At 58.0% G+C, this 12,497-nt stretch overlaps 1 protein-coding gene across 7 annotated transcripts in view; it reads left to right on the forward strand.

The window, feature by feature from the left end:
* SHANK3 (SH3 and multiple ankyrin repeat domains 3) overlaps positions 1–12,497 on the forward strand; it is a 53,610-nt gene that overhangs the window by 23,474 nt on the left and 17,639 nt on the right. For 6 of the 7 annotated variants that reach the window (XM_082351464.1, XM_082351467.1, XM_082351468.1 and 3 more), the window contains 7 exons: positions 2,035–2,110; positions 2,303–2,385; positions 2,848–2,972; positions 3,069–3,201; positions 4,131–4,211; positions 8,266–8,289; positions 11,904–12,034. In XM_082351464.1, the coding sequence (XP_082207590.1) occupies positions 2,035–2,110; positions 2,303–2,385; positions 2,848–2,972; positions 3,069–3,201; positions 4,131–4,211; positions 8,266–8,289; positions 11,904–12,034 (653 nt within the window). The remainder of the gene's footprint in view (positions 1–2,034; positions 2,111–2,302; positions 2,386–2,847; positions 2,973–3,068; positions 3,202–4,130; positions 4,212–8,265; positions 8,290–11,903; positions 12,035–12,497) is intronic. The other variant, XM_082351466.1, reaches the window with a different exon arrangement.

A 12,497-nucleotide genomic window follows, 5' to 3' on the forward strand; every position in this document is an offset into this window, starting at 1 on the left:
CACTCACCCACCCATCCTGTCATCCATCTACTCATCCATCAACCCACCTAGCAGACCCAGTCCACCCATCCCCTCCTTCCATCCATCCCCCCACCGCCCCTACCCTGCTCTCTTTCCCTGAATCCACTTATACATACATTTACCTTTTGGTCCATCCTTCTGTCTGTCTCTTGTTCCATCCATCCCTCCATCCATCCACCCACCCACCCACCCAGCCAGTTGTCCACCTGTCTGTTCTTCTAGTTGGCATTTGGAACGCCTCTTATGTGCCAGGTGCTGTGCTTGGTGGTAGGATCACAGACGTGGTGCTTACCCACAGGAGCTTACAGTTAGTGGAGGAGACAGTCGTCAGAGTCCTAGGTGCCCTCTCGGACCTCCTTTCCTACCGCTCTGCTGCTGCCTCTGCCCCAGCTGCCCAGGCTGCTCACTGTGCCTTGAACACGCTGAGGTGACACCTGCCACGTGACTTTGCCCTGAGTGCCCCCACTCCCAGAAAGCCCTTTACCCACATGGAGGGCTTCTCCCTTACGTCCTCGTGCCTTTGTTCACCTCTCCCTTCCTGGGGAGGCCTGCACGTGACCACCTAGAATTGCAGCGCCCCGAACGGCTTCCTTTTTTCTTACCGCTTACCAGCATTCCACATGTTCTGTGTGTACCTGTTTCTCATCTCCTCTCTCTTTCCAGCTGTACAGTTTAGCCTGTAAACTCCGCAGGGTAGGGGGGCTTCGTTCTGTTCTCTGCTCCATTCTTGGAGCCTGGTACGTAGTAGGAGCTCAGTACGCACTTGTTGAATGAATAAATTAATCTTGAGGAACGCTGAGCTGGTAGAGAGGGGGGAGGAGCTGCGGGGTGGAATTTGAGGTGGTGGTGGAGCTGGAGACAGAGGTGCTGGGGGCTGGGGGCCAGGAGTGGGTGCAGGGGTACCAGAGGATCCAGTGTACAGGCAGCTGGAGAAGTAAGCCTGGAGCAGGGAGGGTAGTGCCTGGAGGTGTGGAGCTGGAGACAGAGGTGCTGGGGGCTGGGGGCCAGGAGTGGGTGCAGGGGTACCAGAGGATCCAGCGTACAGGCAGCTGGAGAAGTAAGCCTGGAGCAGGGAAGGTAGTGCCTGGAGGTGTGGAGCTGGAGACAGAGGTGCTGGGGGCTGGGGGCCAGGAGTGGGTGCAGGGGTACCAGAGGATCCAGCGTACAGGCAGCTGGAGAAGTAAGCCTGGAGCAGGGAGGGTAGTGTCTGGAGGTGTGGACTGGAGCCTGCAGGCTTGCAGGACATCAGCGAGGCCGAGCGAGGCCGAGCGTGGGGCGGCTCCGCAGTGGCTGTGAGGGACTGTGAGACCAAGTACAGATGGGGATAAAGCTCTGTGGGACGCAGTGACAGCAGGATAGGGGGACCTAGCCCCCCATACGTGGACCCCTCCCTGCCCACGCAGAGGTAGGGTCTGGAGCAAAGGACCCCGTGAGGATGAGCATCCCTGTGGTGAGGGATACGTTGACATAAGGCCACCTCAATGCCAGTTCACAGGGGTATGTAGCGTGACACTTGCACATGACTGTGGGTCATGCACACACAGACATGCACACGTATGAGCACAGCACCTGCACACGACTGCAGGTCACACACAGAGACACGCCTGTATGAACACAGCACTTACACATGACTCCAGGCCACACGTGCGTGTGCGCACACCTTCTCTGCCCTTAGTTTTGGGGCTTGCTGACTCTCTCTGTGGTTGCCCTGGCCCTGTCCGGTCTGCTGTGTGCAGCCGCTCAGGAGAAAGATGAGCCACAGCTCCTGCCCCCGTCTGGACCCTGACCCCTAGAGGCAAGATTTCCTGCATGGTCCCCTCAGCCTTCTTACCTAGGACCGCTGGGCCCAGGACCCCAGCATTTGGACCCCCCACTTCCACGTGGGCACTACCAGGCCAGGGGTGTGTGCGTGTGTGCGTGCGCGTGCAGAGGCTGGTAACCGGTGTGCTTGAGGGGGTGGTTCACGCCACTTGGAGGATGAGACCCTCCGTCAGCTCCTGAACCTCCCCTCAGAAACCCGGGAGGACCGGACGAAGCGACTTTTCCGCCACTACACGGTGGGCTCCTATGACAGCCTCTCTGCACACAGGTACAGGTGGGGCAGGTGGGCAGGCGGGCGAGGGTGGGCACGCGTGCGATGGAACGTCAGATGTGGAGGGAGGCCTCCCGGGTGAGTCCAAGGACGGCTCCCAGGGAGGACTGTGCCCGTGCCCGCGGGGTCCTGTCTGGGGCACGTGCTTTCCCGGCAGCGTTCTCCTCACCTTTCTGTTTCCCCCGTCAGCGACTATGTCATTGACGACAAGGTGGCTGTCCTGCAGAAACGGGACCACGAAGGCTTTGGCTTTGTGCTCCGGGGGGCCAAAGGTAACGGAGGCGGGTAGCCGGCCGGCAAGGGCTGCGCACCACTCGGGGTGTCTTCTGTGTCCTGCCTCTGCTCCTCTCCTCTGCTCTCCTCCTGCCGCGCCCCTGCCCCCCTTTCTTCTCCCCCACCCCCTTCCTCTCTCCCTGCTGTGACTCTGTGTTCTTGGTTTGGGATGTTGGTAGGAGGCAGCGGGTCCTTTCCCTCATTGGTTCCCAGGATCTCGGCTGTGCGTGTCTGATGGAGCGGGGGCCTTTCTGGTGGGGTGAATGGCGGGGGCGGGGGCGGGGGGGGGTCTCTCAGAGGGGCGTGTCCTGGATTCCCGGGCTGGCTCCTCTCGCGCTGGGCAGCCCCCGCCTGCTGCCCCCCGGCCCAGGTTGTTCGTGGGAGGTTGCTGTGTGGCAGGCACCTCCACCTGGCCCCTGCTGGCAGGACGCCGTCCTCATTGCCCTCTCCCCGTCCCACAGCAGAGACCCCCATCGAGGAGTTCACGCCCACGCCGGCCTTCCCGGCGCTTCAGTATCTCGAGTCGGTGGACGTGGAGGGCGTGGCCTGGAGGGCCGGGCTGCGCACGGGGGACTTCCTAATCGAGGTGAGGCTCGTCCTTCCCTGTGCGGCCCCGTGGGGTGCTGGCCTCCGAGCCCGAGGAGGACTCACCTGGACGGCCCCCGGGCCCTGACTGTCCCAGGTGAATGGAGTGAACGTGGTGAAGGTCGGGCACAAGCAGGTGGTGGCTCTGATCCGCCAGGGCGGGAACCGCCTCGTCATGAAGGTGGTGTCAGTGACAAGGAAGCCTGAAGAAGATGGGGCTCGGCGCAGAGGTGAGGGCTCGGGCTTCGGACCTCGGTGCCCAGGCTCCCTGCTCTGTCCCCTGACCTTAGACCTTTGACCCCAGGCCCATGCTCCTCTCATCACCCCCGGCCCCAGACTGCTGACTGCTGACGTCAGAGGCCTGAACCTAGGCGAACGCCCACGTGCGCCGCCTGGGTGCCAATCCCTGATGTTAGACAGCCAACCCTCTCCCGGCCTCTGACCCCAGGTTGCCCTCCTAAGATCCCTGCCCCCTCCTTCCCGGCGCCCCCCAGCCCCTGGCATGGAAGAGCCCTCCTTCCCGTCGCTGCCAGCAGCTGCCTGGAGGCCGGGGTTGCCATAGCAACTGTGAGGTTGACGCTGCCGCTGCCGCTTATTGTCGGAGGGAAGGGGGAGGCGGCACCTGAGGGAAGAGGAAAAGCGTCTTCTCCCCGCGCCAACGTCGCGGCACAGCCTGAGCCCAGGAGGCTTTGCTGGCCGGGTCTAGCCCAGCCCAGGCCCTGGCTTGGCTGACCACACCCTGGTCCCCCGAGGGGCAGTGGCCTCCAGGCCTGGGGGGGGGAGGGTGGCCCTGGAGCAGCAGGAGCCCGGCCTGCCGGGAGACCCCTCCCAGCCCCCACCCCATGACTCTGCCCTCGAAGCCTTCCACGTGGGCCCTCGGGCTGAGGCTGGCCAGCACGGTGACCCCCCTGGGGCCCTCGAGCACCGCCTGAGGCCCTGGCTGCCCTGGCCCAGCCCGGCCTTCAGCACCCCCGAGCTGCCAGCGCCATGAAGAAGTTTGCGTCCAGCCGCAGCCTGAACAAGATCCTGGCGCAGTGTGACTCGTCCTCCCGGGAGTACGAGGAGATCCAGGCGGTGGAGCGCAGGTGGCACCTGCACCTGGCCACGCCGCGCTGCCTGCTGCTGGACAGGAGGTCCAAGGCCTCCCTCTTCTTTGCAGCCCCGCCGCCCCCTAAGAGGGCCCCCAGCACCACGCTGACCCTGCGCTCCAAGTCCATGACGGCGGAGCTTGAGGAGCTTGGTGAGTGGCAGGGCAGGCGGTGGGCAGATAGCCCAGGGTGGGGGGCCAGGTCAGGGGAGCTGGGCCAAAGCCAGGCAGAGACAGAGGGGAGGGAGGACGGAGAGATGGACGTATGGACAGGTTAGAGGTAAATGGGTGGGTGCTGAAGTGGTGGGGGAATTGGGTGTCTGTGGGCTGAAAAGGGAGCTGACGTGTGGATGGATTGAGGGCTGAGGGGCAGGGTGGCAGGGCTAGAGATGGACAGTGGGACCACCACGCCTGGCGGTGGGGAATCAGGCCCTGGCTCACCAGTGTGTTTGCATGCGTGTGCACACGCTGCCCCTGGCCCTCCACACCTCCAGTATGACTTTACGCCTTCATTTCATCCAAGTGAGAAAAGGGGACCTGACCTTTGCTCCTGGCTCTGCCAGGCACTAGCTGTGTGGTCTTTGCATTTCCTTTACCCTCTCAGCACCCGTTCACACGTCGGTTACGCAGGGGTCAGTAGAGTGAGCTGCCGGCCTCACGGGGCCGTTGTGAACATTGCTGGTACGATGATGGGACAGGTCCTCGTAAGTTGCAGGAGGCAAACAGGAGTGTGTCGGGGCTTTGATGGGTATGTGGGGGGCACGATCCCAGGGTGACCACCAGCAGCCTCATCGTGGGTGTGTCTCAATATACGTGACCGTTAATAGCCTCATCACTGGCATGTTCAGATATACATGACCATGTCCTGACATACGTGACAGTTAATAATGGTTATGCCCTGACTTACATGACCATGAACATCTTTATCATGGCATGTCCCAATACACATGACTGTTAACGTGCTCTATCCTTCTATAACCTGAACCCAATTCGAGTCCCAGACTTTGTTCTCGTTCCAGCCATAGAAGGACCCCTGACTCTGGTCCTGTGCTGAGCTCTAACCCAGTCGTGGGCACAGGAAGGGCCTTGATCCTGGTTCTAGACTGAGCCCCAACCCTGGCTTCCGGCTTGGTTCTGCCCCAGCCATAGAAGGAACCCTTACCTGTCCCCTAAAATTATTTCTGACCTCCCTCATGGACTGATCCCTGACCTTAGTCCTTTGCTGAGCCCTTCCCTTCCAAGCAGGTACTCTTGACTGTAGTTTAGTTTGGTGTGGAGGACAGCCATCAGGATAGATTAGGCTGACGTGGTCAGGACCTTCTTCCCCATAAATATTCTGAATAAAGTAAAACTCTAAAAATACATAGCCATCTCAAAACAAAAGAAGAGGAATTTCCCAGTTCTCAAAAATGAAGAGAGAAGTCAGAGCCAAGGGAGTGAGAGGAAGCAGATGCTCCCATAGTCCATGAGGGCTTGGGACCGATACAGATCCTACGGGCAGGGCACTGGGGCTCTGATACCCCCCCAGAGCCAAGAGATGGGGGAGAGCTAGAGGCAAGCCCGAGACTTGCAATAAGCATCAGAAGAACTGGAAACCATAGAATACTATGAAAGAGACAAAACAAGGTGTTTAAATACAAAGTTTGAGAGAACTAACAGAACTCATAATGAAAGAACAACACAGTGGGGGGGAAAAAAAGGATAAGCAGATTTAAAAAGGATTCCTAAAGAAATGTTATTGAAACAAAAATATAGCCCCTGAGATTTTAAAAACCCGTGCCTGGGAAACAGTATGGTAGACCCACCTGAAGGAAGAAACTATGAATTAAAAGATAAATCTGAGGAAATTACCCAAAATTCAGCACAGAAAGATAAGGAGATGCAAAATATCAAAGAGTAGATAAGAAATATGGAGGACAAATGAGAAAAATCCCAGCCTAAATAGAGTCCCAGAGGGAAAGAGTAAAAAGATTGGGGAAGAGGCAATATTTGAAGAGTAAATGGCTAAAAATTTTCTAAAATTGAACAAGGACATGAGACTCCAGTTTGCAGGAGTGTAAGTCTGAAGCAATGAAGTAAAAACAAAGCTACCTCTAGACCTGTCATAGTAAAATTTCACAACACCTTACACAAAAAGAAAAATCTTAACTGCCAGAGAATGATGACTTAGGAAGGAACAGGGGTCAGACTGACAGTGGGGGTCTGGTCAGCAGATGCTAGAAGACAACGGAACGGTAACTTCAAAGTCTTGGGTCAAAATGCCTTTCCACCTGTAATTCTATGCCTAGTAACCTCTCTCATTCAAGAGTAAGGCAGAGAAGCTGGCAGACTCCGGGCCCCGGGGTCACAAGGGTGCAAGGCTAGTCATGGGGAGCTGACCCATTGCACTGACTGAAGATCCAAACTGGTCAATAAACCAATACCAGTAGGCAGCTGGGTCTGGCTAGACCCCACACCAGGCTCTGGTGGATGGTTCCTGGGAGTCTCTTGCCAGAGGCTGTCATGTGGCCACGTCCAGCTGCATGTTCAGAAAGAGGTGCTTGGGCAGCCTGCGGTCTGTCATCCAGGGACCCAGGGACTCTGCCCTGTAGAAACAGATTTGCCTTTTGCTCTCTGGGCTGCTTCTGTGTGCGGAGACCAGTGGCTGGAAGAAGAGCCTCCTTCCTCTCTGGCTTGGGCGTCCCCTCTGTTGCCTTGTGACAGGGTTGCTGCACAGACCCCTGTCTTCCAGAGGGAGGGGCTCACTCTTGTGGCCCGAGGTCAGCATCCTTTTCACCAGCTTTTCCTGAGCAGAGTCTGGGGGAGGGCGAAGGGACAGCCTGCCACAGAGCCCCCATCCACACTGCTGAGTGAGGGGGTCACAGCTTTTGTTGAACTGGACCCAGGCCCTTACCGTGGCTCTGTTCAGAGAAGGGCCTGGGCAGCTGGGAGCACAGGAAACCCACTCCTGCCCCTGGACGACAGCTGTCCTGGGAAGCCAGGCCACCTGCCGACCTTCTGTAGACACACCTGGTTTGAGGAAGCCAGGCCAGCGTCAGGGTTTTCCCAGGTACCTAAGCGATCATCCCATGATCCAGTGTTTGGGCTTTTACGGGATAGAAATAAGACCTGTGGGTTCGTTGCCAGCATAAACATGTCAGTTTTATGTCACAATATCGAGGGCTGATAGGGCCCTTTAGTGTCTGTAGTCTATTGAGAAGATGACCTGAACACCTGGAAGAAAGAAAAGCGTGAGGCGACAGAAAAAGCAGGTGGCAAGGATGGGGGCTCACGCAAGGTGGCTCCTTGTGGCTTGGAGGGCCTGCAGGAGGAAGAGGAAGGGAAGGTATATCCTGGGGGGGCCGTTGGTGTCCCAGAAAAGGAAGGGCTGAGGTGGCTGGCAGAAATGGCATTAAGAGGAGGGGTTGGGTGGGGACTCTCCTCCTGAGAAGGGAGAGAGAGGGAGAAGGAGGGAGGGCGGGACCCCTCTAGTGCCCTTCAGCCCTGGGGCCCCTCACACTCAGCAGGTGCTCATTGCATAGCTCGAACCAAGGACGTGCTGGGGCTGCAGAGGTTGGTGGAGACCCAGGCCAGAGGGGGCCCTGATGGGTCCAAGCCCCTCCTGTTCATCCTCTTTCCCCTAAGAAATCGAACTTCTGGGTTCCTTTTTCTTTCGGGATGAGAATGTCAGGGCAGGTGCCATGCCAGGGTGTGGTCCCTGACTGGCCTTGGTCTGGAAAGCATGCTGACTTGCCTGTTGTTGGAAACACACTGCAGGACTGCTTGTGGGTGGCCACTGCACCATTGGTGGTCTCTGAAATGGGTTTTTATGGGGTTTTGCCTTTTTTCTGAACAAACATTTGCTTGAACCAAGTGTGACTTAGTTTTGCGTCCACACAAGTGTGTGCATGTCTGTGTGTGTGTGGACGTACACAAGCACGCGTGAGTGTGTGTGTGTGTGTGTGTGTGTGTGAGCATGCACGCACACAAGCATTGTCCCTGCTGTGGTTGTTCCCACCTTGAATTTCAGGTACTGACTTGGCATTTGGGTCGATTTGCCACTCACGATCTGACGAGGGTATAGGCCAGGGGTGGTGGGGGTCTGGGAGGTCCTGGCTGTTGGGAGGGTAAGGATGGGCTAGGAGGGGGTGGGAGTGGGGAGTGGGGCCCGGGTGCCGAGGGACAAAGCCTGCCTCTCACCCCATTTACTCTGTTTCTTGATTCCAAGCCTCCATTCGGAGAAGGAAAGGGGGTGAGTCATCTGCTGTGCTCCGGGCCCAGCTTTGCCTGACCCTTGGCTGCGGATGTGCTTGTGTGTGAGGGGGCTCCAGTTCGAGTCAGGGGGTCTGGGAGCCTGGGTTGCACCCTCCTGTTGGCCTTCTCCGTGGGGGGCTGCTGGGGGCACAGTGGAAGGACCTGGGAGGGGTCAGATGGGCCTGGGATGGTGAGTGTGGCCACAATCCTTGGGGGCTCGAGTGAGCTGGGGGCAGCGGTGTGAGGGCCACGGGGGCTGCCGAGGCAGAGCTGGAAAAGCGTCCCAGTGGAGGCCGCAGCTCGTGCCACAGCCTGGAGCAGAGCGGGGAAGGGTTCAGGAGGCCCAGCTGTGGAGCTCGCCTGGGGAACAAGGTGACTGACCAGGTTGAGGGGGGCGGGGGTGTCAGGTGCTCAGCCCCAGCCCGTGTTGCTTCTCTCTGCTTGTTTTCTGGGGCTCCTGTGCCTGGTGTGTGGGTCCCGTTTCTGTGCTGATCTGTTACGGGGTCAAGCCCAAGGCTGACGTCCTCTAGGAGCAGGAATCTGGGCTCCAGAGCTTTGTCGCCCAGGTTGTTGACCACCCCCGCCCCTCCCGTCAGACCTCCCACCCTGTATCCTTTGACGCTCCTTCCTGTATGTCCTGGATGTCCAGCCCGGCTACATGAGGCACAGCAGCCGGGCGGGGACAGAGTCTGGGCCTGGGCGCTGAGGTCCAGTGTCTGGTGGGGTCTAGGGCCTGGCCTTTGCCAGCCGGCTCCACCTCACATGGAGACTGGAGCCTCTGCTGCACAGGAGTCCGTGCCACACAGGGGCCTGAGATGGCTTTGTGGCCCCAGGCGTGTGTGTTCACTCGTTTGTCTTTGTGCCTGGTGCCCGCCCACCCCTCACTCCGGGATCCACTGGGCCTTCCCTGTGCCAGGGACACACTTGCCCGTCTGTCTGAGCCCAGGTTCCCTGTGTGACCTGCGATCTCACCCTCTGAATTCTCCCGTTGCCCTTGCCCCGGTCCCAGGTGAAATGCTTTCCCTTTTCAGGGTCTTTTCAGGTATAAAACAGATGACTAGGTCTCCTCTGGGGACACTTTTCTTCACACCTTTGAGGCAGACACACAAGCTATTTCTGGAATATTTTGGTTCTTTCCTCAGCTCATTAGCGGGGCTCCCAGGGTGCTCTGCTGTGGCCTGTGTGCTTCTTCCAGTTGTAGGGGAAGTGACGGCGATTCGTCGCCCCCGCAGGCCCCTCATCCCTGCTTGGGTCCTGGTTCAAACAGCTGCATCCCCAGCTGCGTCCCTGCCACATAGCGACTCCTGACAGCCAGTGTAGTGCCCCAGACCTGGTTCCTAATGGGCTTCATTTCTTTTGTTAAGTATCTAAAGTCATTTATTTAAGAATATATTTTTCTCATTTTGTTGGGGATTGGTGTCAACCTCACCAGCTTGTAGTTTGCAGAATTCTTGATTCTTTTCCTTTTGAAAATAAGTCTCGTCTGGCCTCAGCACCATCGCCCCATGGCCAACAATATTCGCTTTGCTAATAACTTCATGTGCACACTGCTTTGGGTCTCTGAGATTGAGTGCCTCTGGACCTAGAGACGCAGCCTCTAAATCCACAGCTCGGGTGAGCATGCGCCCTGTGTGTCCCACGGAAATATCTTCTCTCTGCTCATGTCTTTATGTCTGTGGTTTCCGGATAATCTGGTTGTTAAGTCTGATCTCTTACTTATCGGATCTATGATCTGGGGCAACTTATCTCTCTCAGAGCTTCAGATTCTTCTTGGGTAAAATGGGGGCAGTAGCGATCCCTTCTGCCTGTGGTGGTTGCAGCATGAGAGGGGCCACAGAAACCTCTTCCAACTCTGGAAATCCCCACGGACTTAGCAAATGGTGATCATGGTGATTTCAGCTTCCACAGGGAAATTACTCACCTCATTACAGAAGCAAACAGGGAGGCCCCTCTAACAGCCCGTCCCTGTCTGCACCTGGCGGCGCTGGGCGCTGTGCACAGGCCACGCGAGCTGGTCTGTAGATGGAGCGTGTTTTGCTGGTGACTCGTAGCATTTGTTGAACTCTCTTGTGTTTGGGGACCAGGCAGGACGCGCAGGGCATGCTGGCAAGGGTATTTGCCCTCTCCTCCTGACAGCCCATGTGCTGTTCGGGGAGATGAGGCGCACAGACGTGAAGAATTGTAGCAAGTGTGTCCTCAGTGCTTGCGTTGAGCCAGGCACAGCTGTAGCACTTCTGCCGTATGTGCTAATTCTCACAACAGACACTGAAGCAGGTACCTTTTTTAATGCCCGTTATCAGATCAGGAAATCAAGTCACAAAGAGATTAGGTCAGCACAGTCAGTATACAGGATGGGTCTGGGCTGGGTCGGGTACTGTACATCTCGGAGGAGTTTATGTCCTTCCCCACAGCAGTTGCTGAGCAGTGCTGGGAGGAGGTGTCAGGGCTGACCACAGTTCTCCAAGGGGGGGCACTTGGGGCATGAAAGGACTAAGTGGAACCAGATGCGTGGTCCTCTGTGGTTGGCACAGCTCCTAAGAGTCTGGAAGGGCTCAGGGATTTGGAGGCTGAGTGATGGGTGGGCTGCGGTGGGGCTCCTGGATGAGAGGGGCAGTGTGGCAGCCAGGTGGACATGGGAGCTGCCCCCAGCCCCTGCTGTGTCCCGTGTGCTGGCCCTAAGTGGGCCCTCCCCAGTCATCCGTCCACAGCTGATAGTTTTCAGACACAAGTGTTTAACAAAATTTCCAAGTCACTTGGTAATCAAAAACACCACTTTCAAAAACATTAAATAGCTTTAAGAAAAACAAGCAAACAAAGCTTTTCTTTTATAACAGATTTGAAAAGAGCGCCGCCCGAGGGCACCTGGTTCAGGCCTCAGCCCTGGGCTTGTCCTTCCCCCTCCTGGCTTCTGGGGCTGCTTTCTAAGGGGCTGGTGGAAGCCCCCTCAGCACTGCCCCTCCCAATATCCTCTTCTCTGCACCCCCTACCCTTGGTGGGGCTGCTTTTCGGGGGTTGTAGGTTCTGTGGCCTCCTGATCTGCATACAGCTATTTCTTAGGTCTCTAGCCTCTGGCAGTGAGCCCCGCCCCCCTCCCCCCCATGGTTCTTGGTTTATACACATTCTTCGTGGGCAGCTACTGTACATCAGGGTCTGTTCTGGGGCTACAGCTTATCTTTTGGTGCAGTGGCGGTACAGACAGGCGAGTAATGCCATGTGCTAAGGAGAAGAGTGGAAGGGCAAAGGGAAATGGGGAAATTCAGGAGGTCTCTGGGCTGTAAACAGTCCCGCCCCCTGCCTGGTTCTCTCCCTAATGGTCGGCCAGGCTTTTCCTGGAGTGGGGTTCGTGGAGCCTCCCTGAGGCCGGAGGGGCCAGGCTGGAGCAGGGTCTGGGTTCTGGTGTGTGAGGGGCTTGGATGGGATACGAGTTATGGGGCTTCCTGTCTTGGTTCTGGATCGCGTGTCTTGGGGAGTGAGGGGCCGAGGTGGGCGGGGCCCCAGTGGCCTCTGTCAGCAGCACCGGGAGGGCCAGCCGGGATGCGTGAGTGGGGCTGCAGGGGGCTGTAGCGGGTTCCAGGTCCCTGTGGCTGAGACGGCACCTCCTTGGCTGTGCAGAGAAGCTGGACGAGATCCTGGCAGCCGCCACGGAGCCGGCGCTGAGGCCAGACATCGCGGATGCTGACTCGAGAGCTGCCACCGTCAAGCAGCGGCCCACCAGTCGCAGGATCACCCCTGCTGAGATCAGCGTAAGCCAGCCTGGCAGCTGGGGGCACTGGGGGATGGGTGGGGCACGGGGTCAGAGTGCCACGTCCCCTACTGGCTGTTTGTGCGTTTTGGAGGGTGAGGGTCCATCATTTGGACTCCACTCTCCAGGGGTGGGGGTGAAGGACCCCACAGCGTCTCCCGAAGACACCTGGGGCCATCAGCCCTCAGAACAGCCACAGTCTGGCTTGTGCTGAGCTCTCACTCTTCTGGCGCCTCCCGCCTTAGGCAGGTTCTGTGCCACCTAGAGCAAGGACCCCAGCCATGCTGAGGCCACAACATGGTGTTGCTGTCCCCCCGCCCACTCCTCTCACTTGGCACCTTCTGGGCTGCTCCCCCAGCCTCACCCCGGCCATACCCAGGACCCCTGACTGCTCTGGCCCATCTGCATCACCCCTGCCCAGTGCCGCCTATGCCTGTGGGCCCACAGCCATGCCCCTGCTCCTT

Source organism: Balaenoptera borealis (assembly GCF_965194805.1).
Source record: "Balaenoptera borealis genome assembly, chromosome: 13".
Lineage (NCBI taxonomy): Eukaryota > Metazoa > Chordata > Mammalia > Artiodactyla > Balaenopteridae > Balaenoptera > Balaenoptera borealis.